Raw genomic sequence first — 22,608 nt, 5'->3', positions numbered from 1 at the left:
CTTGTCTGGCCCTTTCCAGGAAAAGTGTATTGACTCCCCCTCTTCCTTCTCCCCAGTTTATATCAACCTCTTTCTGATTCTTGATTTTCCTCCTCCCCTCTCAACTAAATGGTTAGGGTACCTTCTGAATTGTTCTCTCCGCTGGCATTCTCTCTCCTCCAATCCGTACTGTCCGTTTCCACCAAAACAGTCTTCAAATAACATTGTCGTTTCCTCACTTTTTGTAAAATCACTCTGGAGGGTTTAAGAAAGGGGGGATTTGCTCCACATTCATCACTGTCATTTTTGATCACTGGCTCAAAAACTTCTGCAGTCGTTACCTACGGACTAGTGTTTAAATTTTCTACTCCAGAATTTAGAATGCTGTGGTTCCAGATTAACTTGTCTGGTGGCATCCCACGCTGTGTCCCTTTAGGAAGCCTCTCAATCCCACCTTCCTGAGCCTCCATCTCACTGGAGCCTCCCCAGCGACCTAGCTACTGGGGGGAGCCCAGCCACACAACCTCTTTGGAAGGGAGTGGTGGGATTCCCAAGTTGGAACTCTCATTGCATTTTCTCAGAGCCCCTTGATCATGAAGCTTGGGATCTGTGTAGAACCTGCATAGGATATGGAGGGTTGGAGGTTGGAAACTTTCCGAGCTGGTCCACAACATTTAATCACTGTTTAATCCATATTGTTTCTATTTGAAAATGAACTTTAACCCCATAACCCATTTCTAAATCAGATACTGCTCTAGTTAGATGTTCAGAAAATCTTTACTTCCATTTAATTAAATAGAGTTCGTATCAACTTTGCCTTCATTCGCAGCTTTTTCTCTGCTCACACAAAGCAGGAGCTTACACCATCAACCGTAAGGCATGGTGGCATCTCCCTGAGCTGGCTTGTCCCCTCTTCTGTCTTTGGGGGCTGATTGCTCATTTATAGTGAAGAAACTGATGAGGACCCCAGTTTCCTTACTCTGGATGAGTAGAAAGCATGGTGTTTGTCACATTAAGTTGTCACATTAAGAGCAAGTGGAATGCCTGTCTACAAGCTGTGCCCTAATGGTCTACCAGGTACAGTGCTGCCTCTGTTCTTAGGCCAGGCCTCCCACTCCACAACTCTTTTCACACATGCCTGGCTTCCTGGTCTGGCATGTTTCAGAATTGGATGGGATCTGTCATTCTCTGCTTTCAGAAATTGTTCCTCTTGGGCCGGGCCCCAAAGGCCTTACCTGCCATTTTCTTGGGTGGTTGTGGCTTTCAAAACTGGGAAGGTCTGAGCATCTTTGTCTTTTGACTTAGAGATAAGGATACATTTTAGGAGTCTCACATGGTTTTGTCTCCCTGCTTATTATTCAACTTCTGAAATTAAAAAAGAATCCATTAAAGGACTTTTGATTCTCTGCCATGCACCATGTAGGTTCTGCAGGTTGACCGAGATCTTGGCTGTGTGAAAGGGAAGTTTCTGGAGTTCACGTAAACTGGTGTTTTGGCACTTTCATTCCTCTTGCCTGTCTCTCGTTTTAGTCATTCTGGGTGTGCAGAGGAAGAACTCTGACTTGGAGGGCCCCTTAGAAGTAAAAATTAAGCATTAAAAAAAATTTTTCTCTCTGAGTACTCTAACATGATTTTCTCAGCTTGGTTGGGGATTCAGGAGGGTCCTGGATGGAGGTGATGGTTCCCTTTTCTCCCTGAAACAAGACTCGTATTGAAAAACGTGATAGGAATCTTTTTGGGGTCAGCTTTCAGTGTTTCTCTGTTGCTTTCCCTTCCTGCTGGATTTGGCTTGCTCCTCTTGTTTGCTATGGTGCCATGTCCTGGTTCAAGTTAGAAGAGTCACTTTCATAGAGTTATTTTGGGGTTTGGCCCTGGCCCAGGGTTTGACGCGGTAGACTTAAGAGCTGATACTATACCAGCGGGTTTCCCTCCTCCTCCTTCGGGGCTGAAACCGAGATCTGTTCTTTGCTGCCCTGCAGAGAACATGAAATACGGTTCACAACGGAAATCAAGGGATCCCAAGGGATTGCAATGTCGCGCAATTCCTTCCTGCTGTCCGCCCCAACACATACCTTTTTCAGTCTCTGTTATTTGATTGTTCCCTTACTTATGACATTTCCCTTTCCTAACGCCCCGGTGCATTTGCTGCTCTTGATCATCATGCACGTACTGTGTTGTCTGCACTCTCACCTTGCCCTCTGTTTCGTGTCCCCACTAATGTCCCCCCGGCCCGACCCAGTCATGCACACTGTGTTGCAGCAGGACCCAACTCACAGCCCATTACTGTTTCTGTGACACCTCTTCCTTTACTCCCACTTTGGTCCTCTTCTGATAACTGAAGGAGGTATCTTGTGTTGGCAGGGCTGAAGCAAGTCATTTTGTGGTTCTGAATGTGAAGATGCCAAACTGAATTATCCAGAAACAGACAACTTGGTTCTTTGTAGAGAACTCCTTGGATTGAATTCTCAAACACCTGAGTTTTGTTCTGCACCCACTGGGTGTATACTTTTCAAAAAAAGAAGCCTGCCTTTTACACTGTAACCTTTCTGCCCCTCCCAGAGCCTTTTTTGCCCTCGGCTGTATTTGCTAGACATTCTTTATTTCTGAGTTTGTATCTTAAAATATTACTGGAACTTAATGCTTAGTCCCTGAGGGACTTGAGTTCACGTGAGCCGTCTGGCTCATGGCCTGCACCCCAGACCTCCCAACCCAGGGACAGTTACCAGGAAAATTATTCAACAGCGTTCCTTTATGTCCCTAGTAATGATGGACATTATTTTGTCTTTTAGAGTCACCTGCACATCCTAGGACCTCTCTTCTGACTAGAATCCCCCGCCTCTCCCCTTTCTCTGTGCTTTTCTGGCTGTCCTTGAGCTAACACTTGGGATCTCATTTCAGGGGACTATGGTAGAAGAGAAGGGGCAGTTGGTTGGCTCATTAGAGATGTGGGGTTCTGATTTTCTGGACATGATGTGTAGCTTTTATTTTTTCTTTCTCTTTGACTTCTGTTAACTTCCTTTTATTTTTCAAGTTGGACTATGTACATTAGGGAAGAAATATCCAAAATAATCAAGTGCTTTGCTTTAACTGTCAGAGGTAAAATCGCTATGAGTTTCGGCTTCCATTGATGCCATGTCATGTATTGTTCGTGTTTATCAATCTCTGATCTTTCTCCCTTCCCTCTCTGCTTTCTCTTCTTTCCCCTTCTCACAGATTTTGGGGTGTGTGGATCTGATAGGATGAGAATAGGAGGATGGCAAAAAAAATTAAAAAACTAACAAACTAACAAAAGAGAGGCAACGTTGTATAAAGTCTGTGACATTAAAAAAGGCAAACATTAAGAAAAGGGCTGATAAATTTTTTTTTTAATTCTCCCTGTGCTTTGTATACTAGTCAAAGTTCATTTTGATGAATAACAGAAACCCACTTGGTTAAACTTAAGCAGAAAGGAATTTATCAAATGGGAATTGGGTAGTTCATAGAATTAGCACAATGGTAAAGGTACCAACCAAGCTCTGGCAAAAACCAGGGGTAGGCCAGGCAAAGGAATACTTTATGTAGGACATCGCCCCGCCCTGCTGCCCTTAAACACTTGATGTTCCATTGGACTGTGGACTCAACCCCAGCAGGCAGGCATCTCAGGCAGGCATCTCAGGCAGCCCCCCTGGTGTCACACTGTTCCCCACAAGTTCAGAGTGGGAGCATCTGATTGGCTGTTCTGAAGTGTGTGCCTACTACACTCCAGATGCCATGGTATTGGGAAAGGAAATAGTTACGAGCTGATACATATTTTTTGTTTCTAGTTCAATGTAAGTCACAGGCGCCATCCGTAAAGACCGTTTAGTCTATTGATTTGTAGCATTAAGCAAAAGATGACTGTGAGGAGACTGAAGCCCAGTTGGTACCACTTGGGAGCTAATTTCCCTCAGAGCCCCGGAATGTTTTGTGGATTATCCACTCATTCCAAAAAAACAAAAAACGACCTGACGCAGATGCTCCTTTTAAATTCTTAAAATGACCCTTTCCATAGTTCTTCCCTTCTGCAAGGACATTGCTCCAGCTCAGCACTTACCCCACTGCTTTGTATTTGGCTTCGTTATCCGAAATGCTTGCATGTTTCACACGTTAGTTCCTTTCCTTCTGTTGCTGAATGCTTTTATACCTACTGTTCAGTTATGACTCCAAAACAAAGTTGGAGGAACTTGGATTTTATGAGATGCTGCACGCTACCCCCACCAAAATGACTTCTGTGAATTTGGGAGATCTTGTTCAGTAGCCATCATAGAAACCTGAACTGTGGTGGAGATTTTGAGCATGTCCTCCACGTTACGTTGATGGTAACGTGCCCTAAATTGAGGACAGCCCAGCTTCCCGCACCTTCCTGCCGTTTCATTCTGCTGGGTAGGAGGCCCTTTGCTGAAAGGGGGCTCTGTCCCATCAAGGAACCTATGGTTTCAAGACTTAAACGTCTTTGTTGGAACTTGCTTTGGGAGAGTTGTTTGTGCTACCACCTTGGAAAGAAAGTTTCTCTGTGCTTTCAGCTGGGGGTGGAGGGCAGCTGTGAAAGGGGGTTCATTGGCAGTTGAGTTCCACCAATGTTTTCTCAAGCCCTGACTGAGCTCCATTCATCCTCACGCCTGTGTGTGGCTCCGAAGGGGCCGGCCAGGCAGCCCAAAGGCAGCATTGCGAACTTGATCCCCTAATGTAATGATTAAATTTTAGTAAGTGAAATAAAAATGCTTCAGAGAGGGGGGGAGAGAGAGAGAGACAGAGAGAAAGAGAGAGAGAGCAGAGAGAGAGCAGAACAATACTTGTTTTATTTAACTATGAAGAGTTTTTGACAGCACCCCCTTCCCCGCAGGATATGAGAACTCTCGGTCCACTGCCGCCCTGCCCCTGGGACTTTGCAGCAGAATTAGGCTGGGGGTGAGGGGTTCTAATGTAAACAGTGACCCTGAAGTCCTGGAATCAGCTCCCCCTTCTTTCTCCTGTCTCCCCTTCTCTCTCGCCACCTCGCCCCCAGCCCCACCTCCCCAGACAGGCACACACAGAACACTGAGCAACTTCAGGTTCAGGCCGGAGGAGAATAAAGGTGCTTTGTGAAGGAAAGGAAAACATTCCTGGGGGAGGTGAGGGGCCTAGGGCATGAATGTGCCCTCAGTCTGGGCTGAATCTGTACACCGCTGCTGCTCCCTCTCCCAGCGCACCCAGGAGGGAGGTGGAGGGAGGAGGGCCAGCCCCCAGCCAGGAAGCTCTGGGCGTGGGCAGGGCTTGTGGGAATGATTTCATTGGAAAGGCCTGCAATATTTTTTCCCCTCCCGTGTGTGGTTCTTGGAGAAAGTTGGAGGTGGTGGTGATTTCAGTCGCCTTGGCTGCCGGGAGCAGGAGCTGAGCAGAGGCACTGGCCGAGCTCACCGGCTGTCCTGCCCTGGGCCCTCCTGCCATGCATGGGGCCGGCGGGCTGTCTCCACTGCCCTGGCCTGCCTCTGTCTGCACACCTCTTCCTCCCCCTCGCTCCACCCTCTCTAAAACCTATCTGGGGCCTCAGTATGCAGGGTTCTTTTTCAGTTTTTCTTTTTTGAAAAAGACTTTTGAGAGGAGCAGATGCCACCTAAGGCCCCACTGTCTCTTCTACAAAGAGCCCAAATGTGGCAATGAGTTGTTGGCGTTTTTATTTTTATCCATTTATTTTGGGCCAGTGGCTTTTTTAAAACCTGTGTTCTGGTGTGTTTCTTGTGTTTAGTCTTCGAGTGCTTCGACCGACCATGACCCACTGGGCCCCCTCCCTCCTGGCTGGGGTAAGTACTGACTTCTACTTCTGTGCCTTCGGCCTCCATCAGCGGATGCGCCACTACCCTCTGTCCTCCCCTGCATGTCTTCCTCACTCCCACCCTCGGTTTCCCTTTGCACTTCCCTTCAACACACTCTTGGGTGCTTGGCCAGAGCAATTGCAGGTGGTGGAGACGGAAGGTTGGGAAAGTGTTGCACCCCTGTAGCATTCACCCGCCATAGCTGAAGGAGGGTGACCCTACAAAAGAAGTCTCTGAGTGGCTGTAGGACTGTTGGATTTTGGTCCTGACTTTTAAGGTGTCTATCCAACAATCCATCCTATCACTGACTAAGGCATTTTGATGCTGGCTAAATCCCTCATGCATTTGTTTCAGGTCTGTGGCCATGTGGTTAGAAGGAGCCACCTTACCAAACCTTTCTTTGGAGGACTCCAGCTTTATTTTGACTAATAGAAGCCACCTTTTTACTGGGGACACAGCTGAGCAAGAGGCCAGAGAGAAGCGAGCTGAGCCCCCGGTGGTGACGCTATGAAAGCGCATCATTGCTCGCTAATAACACCACACTGCAGCCCCCTTGGCATTCATTGCCAGCTGCCTCTTACCTATTCTAAGTCCTTGGTGTGATTTGCAATAATGAGTTAGAGGGATGGACATCTATGACTTAAGAGAAATTACAGGCTTTATGGCTATTCTGGGAAGGAGTGGCCATGCAGAAAGGGGTCATTAGGGATGGGGAGATTCAGTGCATTTGGTGACTCTGAGCTGGGTCAGGGTTTCGCTCAATAGACAAGAGTCCTTGGGAGCTAACGTGGGCAGGTTTTGCAGGAATCAGCATCTATCGGGTATCATTTTTTGGTTAGGCCAGCAGAAGACAGTAAATGCTGGTTTGGTGGTGTTCAGCTGGGTGGGGGCGTGCTCCCCAGTGGAGCTGGAGAAGCTGACAGTGATAGGATGAGCGTCTGCCTGGAGAAGTGCAGCTTTGGCGCTCGCTCCTCTTGCTGCAGACACAACAGCTCCCTGGTGTAGTTTACGAGGTTGCACCAACCCCTTGGACCTGCAGGGTATCACTGAGTGAATTCCCACTGCATTCCAGAGCACCGGCAGGACCTCCTAGCCCTCCTAGTGGGATGGATCAATGAGGGGGGCCTCCACACGGTTCTTGATTTTCTGCTAGGGAATCCCTTATGCACGCAGATGCTCCACCTGGCTCCCTGAGCTGATGAAAGGTCATGACTATCTGGGACTGGCAGCGTGTCAAGTGTGAGAGGGTCAAACATAGGATCCCTGGCTAGGGAGGGGAGAACTCATCAGATTAAATAAGAATCTGTCATGCTCTTTGGCAGCTAGTTGACACCGTGACCCAGAGCTGGGGACCTGGAGTTGTTCCTGGCTCTGTAGAGTCAAGTGATTTATTTCTATACCAGTTCTGCTAAATGATGGTCGCCAAGTAAGAGCAGCTATAAGGACTTGTAAACAGCTCCCAGAAGCCAAGTGTGAAATATTTGAGATAGGAATAGCAGCCATGGTCGGAGTTAGTGCTCTTTACGAATGATCAGGAAAGCACCCGAGACCAAAATGGTGTGAAACTGAAAAACAAAACAAAAACAAAAACCATCTGGCTGATGGCCAGGGAAATTTCCTAATCAAATCCTTTGGGCTTTATGTTTGCTTCCCCAGGGCTGTGGCAAGGCCACCTCCCACGGGAGAGCTAAGATTGAACAGAAAGAGCAGCAAAGCCAAACAGGACTTGCCTTTAGCATGAGCCTCTGTCAAGTCTACCGTGTGATCCTGCTCTCAGTCCAGTGCCCCGTCTTGTTCCCCCAGGAGGGACCCAGTGGTCCTCCCTGCGCAGCAGCCCAGGAGTCGGGGCAGCTCATGTTTAGCTCCACATCTCTATAGCTGCCTGACCCTGGGCACGTGACCAAATGCTCCCGAGTCCATTTCTTCCTAGATGAGGTTGGGCTACATGCTCTTAGGACTCTCCCAGCACCCAAACTGTGAAATCCTATGCAGCAAAGCAGTGCCAGTGGACCATGCAGGGAGCAGTGCCAGAGACAAGGGTGCAGGCCTCAGACTGGCTGGACAGATCCCCCAGCCCGGCGGTTAGCGTTGGCTTTGGCCCTTGGCAGAGCAGACGTGGAGGATGTCTAGTTCAAAGCCAAAGCTTCTGGCTGGAAGCGGCCCCTCCCTCCCTCAGGCCCCTCTTGGGAAGCCTGTCTTCTGTGGGACAGTCCCACAGCTGTTCTGAGGTGGCGGTAGCTCTGGAGCAATTCCAGGCACCTCCTTTTCTTTCTTTCCTTTTGTTTGTGTTTTTAAGAAGTCTGTCCAGTAATGGATACCAAGTAAGGCAGACAGAGACCAGGACCCTGGGTTGATACTGGGGCCTTTGGAGCCTGATGCTTGAGGGGAGGGGTCTGGGCTCCCTAGTTCTGCTGCTTTTTCAGCTTTTGGTTTCCCTATAGCTTCTGGAACTGATTATTTTTATTTCTCTAATTTTGCCCTGCCATCGTAAATGAGGGAGGGCCATTAGCACCACTTGTTTTCAGGACAGAAACAGATTTGAAGGCTCAGAAACTTCCTGGGAAAGGTGACCTGTCTTGGGTTCAGAGCCTTGCTCTTAGTTTTGCCTGCCTTCCACCCAGAGCTGATGAAATGACACTTTCAACCTTTTTCAATGTCCGGAATCCCCCGGTAAAGTTGGGTCTGCCCCCTGAAGCTCAGACCCCTTACCTAGAAGACTCCAGAGCCATCATCTGTGCATGGATAAAAGGAAAGAGAGTCAAGATTGCCCAGACGAGAGAGAAAAAATGTATGAGCTCCCCCAAACACTGCCCTGTGTGGGAGCACACACTGAGGTGTAAGAACAAGATGGGGGTTGTAAGTGCCGCAGCCCTGGTGTTTGCACATATGCAACGTAGAGGTTTTGCTGGGATGTGAGAGTTTTAGAACAAAACGTTGCCTTTAAGCAGGGGGAAAAAGATCAAGTAGAGGGTACGTAGCTTTGAGTGCTGATCAGAAACGTGTGAAGGAAAATGCAGCCCTCCAACGGGCGCCTGGCTCACCTGCACCCTGTGGACAGAGCGCTTGCAGGACCAGAGACCAGATGTCGCAGGCTTGGTGGGGGTGTGACCAGGGTTGAGGGGAGGCTGGCCGAACCTCCACTTTGCACACAGCTGGATGCAATTATGCTTCTGGTTTCAGCTGGGCTGCTCCCCCTCCATGTGGCTACACTGCCCCCCTCCCTCCAACAAACCAACCAACCAAAGACAGTGCTTGATCTTGAGTTGGAAATCTGTCTGTCCCTCCTCCACTCCCCGATAGGGTGAGATTCTCTTTGTCCTTTTTGCCAATGACAGATGTCTGTGAGCCAGGCTTTCGCCGGTTAAACTTCTTCAACAGGTCAGGAACAGGGTCAGATACTCAGACCCAGCTTGTGGGAAAGGGGAGCCAGAGGGGAGAGAGCATGGCTCAAGATGTCTCCATCTGATTGTCGTCTTTTCTTTCTTCTCCCTGGCAGAGAAGAGACAGGACAATGGACGGGTGTATTACGTGAACCATAACACACGCACTACCCAGTGGGAGGACCCTAGAACCCAGGGGTAAGGACTCGGGCTGGGAGGGGGCTGGGCCCTGTGTAGCTCCAGCATTGGCTGAGGGGTCATGGATTGCATTTGTCCTCTATGGTCAATGTGCCTGGAGATCCTCATGATATAGTGTCGGCCTAAGGAGAGCTTAAAATTGGCTCTTAAATTGGCTTTCCTGGTGGATGGACAGTGCTTGATGCATCTCAGTGCCGATTTGCAGGCTGCTGATAACATGATTTCACAAGGGTGGAGGGAACCCCCAAATGCCTTAGATTACTCCCAACCCCCCAGAAACTAGTCTGGGACTGGGGCAGTTGTGCCTAGGATTGTTGGTGGCCACTCAGGCCACAGCCATCTACCTAGGGCTGGTTCTTTGGCCTTGGGACAGTAAATGACCTCTCTCTGCTGTAGAACTGTCCTCATGACTTGGTGGTGCCAGGTGCATATCCCCAAGGCCCACACTCAAAGGCTTTGCAGAACCTGGGTGAAAGCAGAGAGAAAAGAGCACTTGGGGACCCCAGCCTCCTAATCATTGAGGTGTAGAAGGTGAGGCCAGCCTTCGACCCCTCGCTTCCTGTTTTCAGGATGATCCAGGAGCCAGCTCTACCCCCAGGGTGGGAGATGAAGTACACCAGCGAGGGGGTACGCTACTTTGTGGACCACAACACCCGCACCACCACCTTTAAGGATCCGCGCCCCGGCTTTGAGTCTGGGTAAGGACTTTCCAAAGACCACAGCGTTATCTCTTAGCACAGGCCCTGTTTATCCGCGTCCAGGCTGCTCTTACTGCCCTCTAGTGGCCAATTTCCATGTCACTTTAGCAGGGATGGGGAGGGAGGGGGCACGCTATTTATTCAGAATAACACCAGTGGTGTCTCTCTATCTCTCTAAAAGCAAGAGTCTGGCTTTATTTTCAGTTTTTGGTTTTTACTCCTATGTCTGTGGAAGATCGTAATGGCTGCCACTTCCTTTGCCTTGTGCCATACTGTACTCGTCTTTAACGTAGCACCCGATCTCATTAGGACCAGCAAGATATGTTGCTGATTTTTGAGAAATCACACAGATTCTAGAACATCTTTGCTTTCCCCAGGACGAAGCAAGGTTCCCCTGGTGCCTACGACCGAAGTTTTCGGTGGAAGTATCAGCAGTTCCGTTTCCTCTGCCATGTGAGTGCTGGTACTGGGCCTGCCCCTGGAGTTTGGGGTCATGGAGTTTTCTCAGCATGATTTCCCAGCCCAGCAGCTGGTATTGGAATCTGGTTCGGTGGGGGCCGGTCGCTTGTCTAACCTTGAGCAGTTGTCTGACATTGTCTCCAGGAAGCCTGCTTCCATTTCTAGGGACCAGGCTCTCCCCCACTGGCCCAGAAAGATGGGGAATCCTGTTCATACAGACAGGAGACCAGACTGAATAGTTAACCCCTGAGGGCTGATTCAAGATTTCTTTCTTTTTCTTTCAGTCAAATGCACTCCCCAGTCACGTGAAGATCAGCGTTTCCAGGCAGACGCTTTTTGAGGATTCTTTCCAGCAGGTTAGAGAATAAACACGGTGTCTAAGACCAGAGGCAGGCAGAGGCCTCCTCCCACCACCCTGTCTGCTATTACATGGCCTGTTAAACATACACGGTAGTTTCCAAGGCCTGGGCCTTGGTGAGTGGTGTCTGCTGAAAAGCAGGCCTTGGAGTCCTACCCGCCGCCTGCCATGAAGAGGGAATGGCAGGCTGGCCATGATGCTCTGTCTCCCCAGATCATGAACATGAAACCCTATGACCTGCGCCGCCGGCTCTATATCATCATGCGCGGTGAGGAGGGCCTGGACTACGGAGGCATTGCCAGGTGAGCTCGGCGCCCCTGGAAGGCTGTATTGCACCCCACTTCCCCAGGCTACTGGACCCGTGGCCAGAAAGCTGGCTCCTCCTTGCTCAGGTTAATTGCCAATGCTTATCTTCAGGAGTGCACACAGATGTGGCCAGTCCGATGGTGCTGGAGCTGGGTCCTGGGGTCCCCTGCTGGCCAGGCACTCACCCTTTCCATACTGGGTCATGGGGAGGCTGTGTGCTCCTGGGGGAGGGGCTCAGGACAATGGCTGTTTTACCAGCCAATATGTCTTGATTTCTATACTTTAACAACCAGTCCGGCTGCACTCGTTGGCAGTGGCTAAATATGGGTTCCATGTGGCTGTCCATTAAAATCAACCCTGGGCTTCTCCTACGCTAAGGCAGCCGGGGCAGGTTAAATTGGGCGTCCCGTTGTGTACCCGACATGTATAAGCTGTGTCACAATCCAAAGGGCCTTGATCAGTACTCAGCTGCATGTCATGTGCACAAGGTCAAAACATTAAAATGGCTGATGTAACCCTAAAAAGAGCCCGAAGTACTGTCCCACCCTCACTGTAGTCCCCCTGCAAAAGATAACCGAGTCTATGGCATGATATGGCCTTGGACAGTGGGGCTGACGGGCCCCAGCAGAGAAGCAGGGGCGCAGCCTGTGTGACCACTCAGTTCACTCACCTCTCATGGAGTGGGGATGTCTGCTCGCTTGGTGTTGGGTTAACTTGCTTCTGGTCCGCTGTTCGTTGGTGGCATTGCCCTCTGTGTTGGCCCTGGTGGATCAATTGCTCTTTTTCCTGTGGTGACCGTGGTGACCTCTTCTCCAGACTCTGCTTGGTGGGCTTCTGGTGTGGCTCCCGCCCTGTGTGTGTCTGTCTCTCTGTGTCCTGCCAGTGGTTTTACCCTATGGTAGGTTACGTCATGCTGTTCTACCACAGGGTAGAACCACGGACAGGATACCGGGGCACCCTCTGCATCGAAGGACTCCGCATCTGCCTGGCCACAAACAGTCCAGCAGCCAGGGACTGGCCCCGTGGGGATGTCCCCTGCTGGTTTAAGCTCAAGCCCCAAAGGACTCTGAATTCTGGCTTGAGGCTTCTACCTAGGGTACAAAGAGATGCTAAGGCATGGAAGTTGGTTCAGATGAGTGCACGGAAGTATGAGAAAAGGTCTGGTGAAGGGGTCTGGGCTGAAGGGAGGGCAAAGTGCAAAGGAAGTGAGGTACCTGAAATGTAGCTGGTGGGAGTGAGGTTTATCATGTACAGAGAGCAGAGATTACAGAGTTCGTGCATCAGGAGTTAGGAATGTATTCCTATGTATTCATATTACACTGCTTACTCAGGTAGGGTGGAAGCAGGGCGGCTACTATCCATACAGCACCTTGGCAAGATTTAGAAAAAGATGCCCTTTCTCAAGACAACTTTCCATGTTGGAAAATGGTGATATTCTGGTTTTATCAGAAAGAGCTTGACTGCTCTTCACAGGAAAATAGTTATAATAAATGTGCAAATCTATGATATTTTACCCTAGTGCCCTTGTGCAGTGCACAGCCCACACAACTGTGCGTGGTGGCCCCAGGGTGCAAGGAGCCCCCTTTGCCATTAGACGATCTGGATATCGGATGTAAAGTCCTGGAATGCACCACCTGGGAGCCGACACGCACACAGGTTTTCCTGAGCCTCATCCTCAAGTGCAGTTGTTGTCCTGGTTTGCCCTAGGTCTGACCACACCCCGTTCACTGACCAGCTCTTAATACAGATTAGCCCAGGTGCTGGTCCTCCAGTACACCTGTCCCCAGATGAGCTGAAAACGGATGGCAGGGGAGAGTCGGCCTGTAGTGTGGGTGTGCAAGGAAGGATCCATTCGTTCTGTTTTTCTCTCTCTTCTCTCACAGAGAGTGGTTTTTCCTCCTGTCCCACGAGGTGCTCAACCCCATGTATTGTTTATTTGAATACGCTGGGAAGAACAACTACTGCCTGCAGATCAACCCTGCCTCCTCCATCAACCCTGACCACCTCACCTATTTCCGCTTTATCGGCAGATTCATTGCCATGGTATGTTATTGCCATGAGACCTCCAGGGAGGGTGGCAGCCAAGGAGGCCAGACCCTACACACGACCAGCAGCCCACCCCCCTCCTCACAGAGCTCCTAAGTAAAAAAGCAAAAAGCTAGAGAGAGTTCTGGGCATAGCTCAGCGTTCTCTCAGTGCCCGCTGCTTGCCCACTGGCAGGGTTTCCATGTGTTGCTTTGTGTAGGACTCGTCAAGTGAAAGCCCAGTGTCCCGGGTCATAGACTTCACTTTGCTTTGAACGCATACCCTGCTGAGGGTGTTGGGATGAGGCTGGGTGCTGCCTTAACTGTCCACCTGCTGCCCGTCTCAAGGGGCGTGCCGCAATCTGTCACAAGCCCAGGGTGGGAGCGTTGGGAGTATTCTGAGACATGGGACCTTCCGAACGGGGATTTGGAACCTGCACTTGCTTAGAACAGAACCCTAGCAGACCTGTTGGTGCGAGACATGGGAAGCACCTGTCAGGAGCTGGGCAAAGTGTGTGTGTGTGGGGGGGTGGGGGTGGGTCACATGCTGTGTCTGTATTTAACTAGAAATAGGAACACAGTGTGAATAGGGAAGGGGGTCATGTCACGTGCGTGCTGCTGAGTGTCTTGTGAGTGTGGAGAGCCAGCACTGAGGAGGGGGCCTGGGGGAGCCAGTCCCGCTGCCACATTTGGTAGTTTGAGATGTTGCACTGCTAACTTTCCTTTGCTTCTTCCTGACTTCCCGAGTGCTCTGGCCTGTTCCCCTCGCAGGAGGACCCGAGGGCCCATGACTAACTATGTCCCTTCCCTTGGTCTGGAAGTACTTGGCCAAGGTGCTGGGCTCAGGAAGTGGGCAATTCTTCCCAGGTCTAAAGACCCGCCTGGCCCGGCAGCCAAAGGCCAGGCCTGTAAAACCCTAGACTATTACTCACCACTGGCCCGCCAGCTTTCGCCGTCAGCGGCGTCTGCATTATTTTTGGCTGCCTCTGCTGCAAGCTCTGAGTGTCAGTGAGTCAGGGCTGCCACCTGGAGCTGTGCTGAGAGTCTTGTCTGTGAGTGCGGGGCACATCTTTGCTAGAGCAGGCAGGTGTGCTGGGCAGGCCGTGGGCCCGAGGTGGGTTTCTGAACAGGCAGCGCTGCTTAGTCACTGCGGTCTGCAAGTTGGATAAGTCTGTCCCAAGGTCCCAGTTGGACAAAGAATATTGTGTGTTTCCTAGACCCTCCCTTCTGGCCCTGGGTAGCTGGATGTCTAGGTGCTCTCTGGGACAGAGGGCAGGTAGCAGTCACAGGTTTTGACACAGAGCCTCCTAGAGCCTGCCTCGGGCAGAGTCCTGGGAAAACCAAACCTGTTGGTTGTGTCCCTTCCTTCCGCACACAGGCTCTGTACCACGGGAAGTTCATTGACACAGGCTTCACCCTCCCTTTCTACAAGCGGATGCTCAACAAGAGACCAACCCTGAAAGACCTGGAATCCATCGACCCCGAATTCTACAACTCCATCGTCTGGATCAAGTGAGTCCCCTCCCTTGTCCCATGTTGGGAGGAGAGGGGTCTCTGGGTGGGGAGCAGGTAGCGATGGCCTTTATTTCCTCTGGCATTGGGGCCCCTGAGTGCTTACCCAGGCCGTGTAAGTGCTTGTGGATCCCCGTAGGGCAGCTCTGGAATTCTCTCGTTGCATCTGGGAGAGGGGCTGGTTGTTGTTCCATTTCCTAGGCCACCTGAGTCCCCGGGTCTTGTGGGCACTAACAGTGAGTGATGAAGCAGGATCAAGGGAAGACCCTTGTAAGACAGACATCTTCCCTCTTATGCTCTCATGTCTTCAGAGAGAACAACCTAGAAGAGTGTGGCCTAGAGCTGTACTTCATCCAGGACATGGAGATTTTGGGCAAGGTGACAACCCATGAGCTGAAGGAAGGTGGTGAGAGCATCCGAGTGACAGAGGAGAACAAGGAAGAGTACATCATGTGAGTCCTGAGTGCTGGAGAGAGGGAGGCTGGGGTGGAGGGGAGCGGAGACACAGCTGGCCGCAGAGAAAGGGTTTCCAGCTCTTGCCTCTGGGTGCCATCTTCAGCCAGGCCCCACACGTGGCCCGCAGGTCACCAGGGATGGTAAGAACCTCCCATTTTGCATGGGCCTGAGATGGCTGCCCATGGCTGGTCACGCGCTGCCCAGAGCTGGGGTTGCCAGAGCCCAAGGGCCTGTGTCACAGCTCCTGTTTGCTCTTTATTCCCATGTGGTAGACTTCCAGACTGCAGGGCTGCATTTCTTTGAAGAGGAACAAAACTTAGAGGTTTTCCTCTTCTTTGTCTAACTGAAAGGATTTCTGTGTCCTACGTGCTTAAATCTACTCTCATGTATGTTTGTGCGCACATTCACCCATGCGTGTTCTTCAGGCCTCTTGGTTTTGCCTTTTAACTCCACACATCTGAGGCTCAGTGGGCAATAGTGGGCGGGGGAAGACGAGGCGGAAGCAAAGACTCACGTATTTCCATGCATTTCCATCTCAGGGTTGCCATGAGGCTTAAGAGGCTTTGCTCTGGGGCCAGCAAGAGCCTGGGTCTCGCTGCACTGGAAGTCGAGTCTGAGTTGATTCCTTGTAGTCCTGTGACCACAGCCTCGTGGCAGACTCTGAGCTACACCTGGGCTGACTTGGGGTGGTCTCGGGCTCCACCAATGGCCGGGCTTTGGTTTTAGGCTGCTGACCGACTGGCGTTTCACCCGGGGTGTGGAAGAGCAGACCAAAGCCTTCCTGGACGGCTTCAACGAGGTGGCACCCCTAGAGTGGTTGCGCTACTTTGATGAGAAAGAGCTGGAGGTGAGAGCTAAGGTTGTTGGGACTGGAACCCTTGCCTCTGGGGAGATCCTGCCCTTTGATAGCCTCACTGTGTCCCCACAGAAACTCCCAGGAAAATCCCCTACTCCCAGGTGTGCGGCAGCAGGCAAATAACTTTGAATGGGGTCCTCAAACCTTCCCTGGGCCCCTGTTTGAGGGGGGTCCATGTTTAAGATTTGTGTTATCCGTATGATCAGAACTGCCAGCAGAAGGAGTTAACAGTGTTTGGGGTGGTTTCGTTTGGTGAGCGGGTGAGGCTCAGTGTCCCAGTGGGGAGGGGGCTGGCGCTGCGGAGCTGACCCCCTTCTCCTTTGCAGCTGATGCTGTGTGGCATGCAGGAGATAGACATGAACGACTGGCAGAAGAACACCATCTACCGGCACTACACCAAGAACAGCAAGCAGATCCAGTGGTTCTGGCAGGTGAGTCAGGGCAAAGTCCTGGCAGGGACGTTACAGCAGTCCACCAGAAACGAGAGATTAGACCTCGCGTTCATGGACCCTTGTTGTGGTAGGAATCCCTCATCTTTGACACTCTCCTCACCTCCCCCAACTTGCAAAAGGAGATAAGAAACCCCACGTTGGGACAAACGGAGCGGTTGCAGCTGGGTCATGGCCAGTGCATTTGAGGGAGTGTCGTCGGTCAGCTGAGGTCGGCTCTAAATGCTGATTTTCGGCAGGGAGCTCACAGGAAGAGAAGGAAGGAGTGCTCCCGTGGATCGTGCAGTTTCTTTCTGGCTGGTGGGATGGGAAAGCATGTGCTTAGCTCCAGAGAAACAGAATGAGCCCATCGTCCTGGATATAATGAATTGATTCCTTTATATGTGTGGGTCTAGTTGTTGTCATTGTGAAGTATAGCAAACACACAATTAAAGAACATATAAAAATTATTTCTGTTGAGGTGAAGTTCACCTACCATGAAATGCACCATGTTAAGGTACACAGTTCAGTGGCTTTCACAATATTGTGCAACCATCACAACTGTTGAATTCCAGAAGAGCTCATCTGCCCAAAAAGAAACCTGTACCCATGAGTCAGTCCTTAGTATATTACTAAAAGTAGAACTTGGATGAGAAGAGAATACCTGGCCCGAGGTGTCCCTCAGACAAAGAGATGTCCCTTGACTGGTGGGAGTGTTCTACAAACATAACCTCTTAGAGGGAGCAGCTTTGAGGTTTCCCAGTTGGTGGCCGTCACCCCGACCCATCCCGGGCTTTGTGTTCTCAGCCCTAAAGGGGCCCCAGCTGACTGGGGAGTTACAGGTTAGGGTGAAGTGCTGGGCCAGGGGGTTCACCTGACTCTGCCTTGACTTTCGGAGTTGCAGGTGGTGAAGGAGATGGACAATGAGAAAAGTATCCGGCTGCTGCAGTTTGTTACAGGGACCTGCCGCCTGCCTGTCGGGGGATTTGCCGAACTCATTGGTAGGTTTTCCCTTGCCCTGTTGGTGCCCTTGGGTAGGGGTGAGGACAGCTCCAGGGGAAGGATGTCTTCCTGGAAGCAAGTCAGTGGGAGGGGGAAGAGCTGTGGCCTGTGCCTCCTGGGGCTGAGCCATCTGTGGCAGGAGCCGGGGGATTTTGATGTAGTAAGGGACGGTTCTGTTATGTATGGTGTGTTTTTCTTCGAATAACAGGTAGCAATGGACCACAGAAGTTTTGCATCGACAAGGTTGGCAAGGAAACCTGGCTACCCAGAAGTCATACCTGGTGAGCCTATTGATATTAGTGGGATGTGCCTGGAACTTCTCAGACCAGATGAGCCCCTAGGGGCAGCCCCATGGGCAGGGTGGCTTCAGGGCCTTGACTCCGGCAACTTTTATATGGCTCTAGGGTGTTGGGTTGGAGAGGAGGGGCTGTGGTGTGCCAAGGCCTTTGTGTGGGACTCTGATCTGTTGGGAGTTGTGGCAGCATGTAGGCACTCTGGCGGCCATACCAGGTATTAAATATTGAAACGCTTGTATCCCAGCATGCAAAGAGCTGCTGCCCCAAAGGCCCTCCTACCCAGTCCTCGTTTTCCCTGCTGCCTCTTCGCTCCCCTCACCCCTCTGTGGTCCAGGAACCTGAAGCATTAAGGCCTGGCAGAGCAGGGTCCTTGAGGACCATGTGTTGGCATCTTGCCAGCTAGTTGGCATTGTGATTGAGCCACAGTCGTGTGAACTCTTTTGATCCCCTTGGCCAGGCTGGGGCCGAGCTGTTGGAGCCCTGACCTTTCCACGCTGACCGTACTGCTCCCCTCTCCCAACAGTTTCAACCGTCTGGATCTCCCACCGTACAAGAGCTACGAACAACTGAAAGAGAAGCTGCTGTATGCCATTGAGGAGACCGAGGGCTTTGGACAGGAGTAACTGAGGCTGCTCCCTCCCACGCCCCCCCTAGCGCACATGTAGCCATGCGTGCTCCCTGCCTGAGAGGCCCCCCACGGATGGTGGCCCTGTGTCGGGCCACACTGTCATCAGGCTGGTGGCAGCAGAGCCTGACCTCGAGGCCCTGCCCGTCTCTCCCTCCTACCACTGGTGGCAGTCTGGAATAAAGCCCCCGAGTCACCTTGGTCTCATCACCCATTGCGGTCTGGAGGGCTGCCCCTCTGCAAAGCTTGCCCTCCTTCTCCCCTAAGACTAACCCTAGGTGTGTGTGAGTGTGCAAAGGAGGGTGCCCGGCTGAAGGGCTGCAGTGGAAGCCCTACGCCTCCAAGGGTAGTTAGGCGAGAAGGAGACCGGCCCCTCGGGATAGCTGTCTGGGCTGAGAAGGCCCAGGGTCTTTGCCAGTAAAAGAGGTTCGGTTTTAAATAGAAGCTTTCCAGTGATCTGTATAAAATGAAGTTCTGAGAGCGGAGCCCTTCCCACACCCAGAGCTCTGGATCAAGGCCGTTTGCTTCGTTCCCTAGAAGGCTGCCGCCATGGCGCCTGAGTGGCACGGCTTCTCTCCACTCCGGCTGGCCAGTTCGTTCTTCCCACCCACTGAAGGGTTGTGCCAGCTGCTTGGATGTCAGCGGGATGGAAACAGCAACCTCAGACTTTCTTTTCTCTTTTACATAAACTTGAAGCGTTTTGTGTGTAGGGTTGCTTCGTGTTTTGTTCTTGGTGTGCTGCTGGCACTTTCTGTGAAGGAGCTGGTGCACCAGGGGTTGCTGGGACCTGCAGGGACCCAGCCTGTTGGTCCAAGAATTTCCCAAACAGCTGCTCTTCTTAGGAACCTGCTTAGCAGTTCTGTGAGTTCAGGGGCCTAACCCAGCAGCTCAGCGTCCCAGCGGCCTCATCCCCGAGCCTTGACAGGGAGGGAAGGGGATGGTGCCCCGATGCCACCCCAACCTTGCTGCCTTTGGTAGAGAAGATTGCCCTTTGCTACATATCCTCGCCCAGGCTCCAGACCTCCAGGGGAGCCATTAGGCCCCTGCTGAGAATACAGTATGTCCCAGCCACCCTAGAGAATGTCCATTCTACCTAGAAGTGCGGCTTTGCCTGCACACAGGAAGCCATGCTCTTGGAAGCCGGCAGAAAAGGCCCCGAGCTGCTGCAGGCAGTCTGATTGGATTTCTGGAGCCCCTGCCAGGCTCCACCATGGGCATCCTGCCGAACACGCTCCTCTGGGATGCTGGAGTGGTGAAGTGGTGATTGTCATGAACTCCCCGGGCCAGGCCACCAGGGTTCTCGCCGAGCACCAGCTGCAGACTAGCTCCAGCTTCCTGGGACCCCAGGTCACGGGCCTGCTGAGGATAGTCTATCCTTCCGAGGTCCTCATCCTTCCCTCTAGCCCGTGGAGGGACAGCCCATGTTCTCGGGGCTGGTGTGCTGATTTCAGTGGCTTAGCTCGTTGCAACTTAACCTTTTCTCCTCTGGAGTCGTTTGCTGTGCTTCTCTGCAGCGTCTCACCATGTCAGGGGTCGGGGTGCAAGCTGCCGTGCGGGTTCAGAAGCCTCGGGCTCACGTGTGTTCAGTGTGTTCATGTGCGCGTGTGTGTACATACGTGTATATAACGGAGGTGTCTGTATGGAGTGTCCTTTGGTAGCTCTGCGTTGGTCACCAGGTTGTTTTGTAATGCCCAGCCCCTTGCCTCAGTATTGCCAGTTTCTTGTGCAATAAACAATCAGCAGCTGTGGGTCGCATTGGCGTGTTGTCTTCAGAATCACTGTCCGGACAAGAGGGCTCTGTGCCCCACAGAACCTCCAGGCCTGGGAGTGGGGGGAGGGTAGGGAGGCGGGGGTGGTGGGGTGGTGGTAGTTCCATGACCTTACTGGTTTTGGGAAATGTGTGCATCGTTAACCAAGACAGCCGCACTTCTGGTGGGCGGCTGAGTCCTGGTCCATGGATCGCTGGCTTCAGCCCTTGGTCAGTTGCCTCACTGCACCCGTTTTCGGTGCCTTCAGCCTCCTCCTGACAGGCCTGGGTTTCTTTGCGCAGTTGCTGTGGGGCCAGAACACCCAACAGGTACAGTTGCAGGTTAGACAGACTTTGGAAAACAGCGCCTAGAGACAGTGTCCTGGGCAGTCATTCATTCAGGAAACATTTCTTGGTGATTCTTAAGTTCCATGATGAAAAAGGGACTGAAATTGAGTTCCTGGTCATACAAGGGCTCGCTACCTACTCTTTTGAGTCCTTAAGAGTTCTGATGGGACAGATGACCACGCTGATGGGTCTTGATGCATTTGACATGGAAATGACTCGGTCGTGGATCGAGCCTCCCCTGATTGTGCTTCTCAAGGGAAGCAGAGATGCTCAGAATGTCTCCCCCTGGAGTTCATCAGCTGAATTCACCACCCCGCTCTAGCTTCAAATCCTTTTTTCATTTGATAGGGCAATGCTGTGCTTTGAGAAAATTATGGACAGGAATCCACACATTATACAGACATCTCATAATAAATTCAAATAAGACATACCCAAGTGGAAATTGTTCTCACTCTTATTCCCCAGAAGCACTGCTGCTCAGTTTGCTGTGGTCCTTCCCGACTACTGTGTGCATATACCAATTGTATATACATGTAATTTTTAAATATACCAAAAATGAGATCTTACACATGTTGAGCAAACTCACTTGTCTCGTTCAATGAGATGTTAGGGGCACCTCTCCATGTTCGTCCACATATCTCTAATGAACTCTTCACTGCGTGATATTGCGTATTAGGGTGGTTCTGTAACACCCTGTCTTTGTCCTAACAGGCACAGCGGGTGTCTAGCAGCTTGTCGGTGGCTGCAACACTTCGGTGAATGCACTTGGGCAGGTCTTTCGCACTGATGCTGCTTTTCCAGGAGGGGGCAGTCATCCTGGAAGTTGGACTGTTGATGTACCTTCATTTTTATTTAAAAATTTTAAACTGGTTTAAAATTCAAAGACAGGAAGGGTCTACAATGAAAGTCCTTACTCTTTTGTTCCTCAGCCACTCCGATCACCTTTTAGAGACAACTATGGGTGCTGGTTTCTTTTGAGTCCTTCTAGATACTCTTTAAAAATCCCAACAGATTCTACCCAGTTGTCCTTCAAAAAGGTTCTTGTTTTACCAGCCTTAGCAATGGGCAGGATCCCTTGTCACCCCACTTGGTGAACTGAATCTGTGAGCTCGCCCCTCTGTCCTCCCAGCTCTCCGTTCCCTCTTCCATCTAAGTCGGCATCTTGTCCTTTTACACAAAGTGTTTTTGTTTTTTTAACATTTACTTTCTATTGTGTAACCATAATGAAATCTTGTGTACTTTTTTCTGAAGGTTTATTTGAAAAGCTGAAAAGCAACAAAAAGGTTTACATTACTATGATTATATAAATACTGTCTACTTCAGAACTAAATACTATAAAGTAGACAACTATTCCTTCCTTGTATGCTCTTTCTTCCTGGGCGTTCTAATGACCTCTTTTTGCTTTTATTATATCCTAAAAATTTTTTTTCTTACTCTGAAGTGTTTCAAGTAAAACTAGATAGGCAGGGAGCCCCCCACCACACGCTTTAATTAAGTTCCTCATATAATTAGCCAAAATTATGTTGGAAGTGAAGAGCAGAGAGACTCCCTTTGTCACCCAAGGTCCCCAATGGGTCTCCAGGTGCCAGTAAGACTTTACATAAGGTAGGACCTCACTGGGTCTGGAAAGCTCAGTTCTTGCTACCCCACTGCCTTTCTACATTGGGGCTCACCTCACCCTTCTAGAAAAACTTACCTTAAAGATCTGTGATCTAAAGATCTATGTGTTTGCATTTAGAGGAATGCTGGCAAACTCAGCATCAACAAGTCCACAGCCTTATCTTGAAAATTGAGTAAAACGCCCAAAGTTTTTGCCTCTCGGCTCATTTCCCTGCCGTCTACCCCATGAATCCAATTCTAAATACCCTTTTTATCTAGGTCCCTTGTTCTGAGGTGGGTTCAGGTACCACAGTCAAGCCCACTTTCCTGTAGTCTATGTTGCATGAATCAGGCAGCAATCAACCAACTCAGATCAGAGCATGTGACTTCCTTGGCACACTTTCTATTTTTTGTACCTTTTGAACATCATAACGGACTCAGGGCCTAACTCAAACTCGATTGGTCTCAGTGGCAATAATAATCGTTTTCTTTCTGATGCTTGTCATAGCTTTGGCCCCTTTGATTTT

At 50.8% G+C, this 22,608-nt stretch overlaps 1 protein-coding gene across 5 annotated transcripts in view; it reads left to right on the top strand.

The window, feature by feature from the left end:
- Positions 1 to 20,142, top strand: part of WWP2 (WW domain containing E3 ubiquitin protein ligase 2) — a 124,530-nt gene extending 104,388 nt beyond the window's left edge. For 3 of the 5 annotated variants that reach the window (XM_074314653.1, XM_074314654.1, XM_074314655.1), the window contains 14 exons: positions 5,723 to 5,777; positions 9,286 to 9,367; positions 9,937 to 10,065; positions 10,443 to 10,518; positions 10,809 to 10,880; positions 11,096 to 11,184; positions 13,072 to 13,231; positions 14,591 to 14,724; positions 15,036 to 15,176; positions 15,907 to 16,027; positions 16,363 to 16,467; positions 17,369 to 17,469; positions 17,679 to 17,747; positions 18,286 to 20,142. In XM_074314653.1, the coding sequence (XP_074170754.1) occupies positions 5,723 to 5,777; positions 9,286 to 9,367; positions 9,937 to 10,065; positions 10,443 to 10,518; positions 10,809 to 10,880; positions 11,096 to 11,184; positions 13,072 to 13,231; positions 14,591 to 14,724; positions 15,036 to 15,176; positions 15,907 to 16,027; positions 16,363 to 16,467; positions 17,369 to 17,469; positions 17,679 to 17,747; positions 18,286 to 18,385 (1,434 nt within the window). In that variant the 3' untranslated portion in view covers positions 18,386 to 20,142. Of the gene's footprint in view, positions 1 to 5,722; positions 5,778 to 9,285; positions 9,368 to 9,936; positions 10,066 to 10,442; positions 10,519 to 10,808; positions 10,881 to 11,095; positions 11,185 to 13,071; positions 13,232 to 14,590; positions 14,725 to 15,035; positions 15,177 to 15,906; positions 16,028 to 16,362; positions 16,468 to 17,368; positions 17,470 to 17,674; positions 17,748 to 18,285 lie in introns of all 5 variants that reach the window. The other 2 variants (XM_074314656.1, XM_019757040.2) reach the window with 1 other exon arrangement.
- The last annotated feature ends 2,466 nt before the right edge of the window (positions 20,143 to 22,608 follow it).

The sequence above is a fragment of the Rhinolophus sinicus genome, linkage group LG11 (genome assembly GCF_036562045.2).
Source record: "Rhinolophus sinicus isolate RSC01 linkage group LG11, ASM3656204v1, whole genome shotgun sequence".
Classification (NCBI taxonomy): Eukaryota; Metazoa; Chordata; class Mammalia; order Chiroptera; family Rhinolophidae; genus Rhinolophus; species Rhinolophus sinicus.
This window is presented reverse-complemented; position numbering and strand designations above follow the sequence as displayed.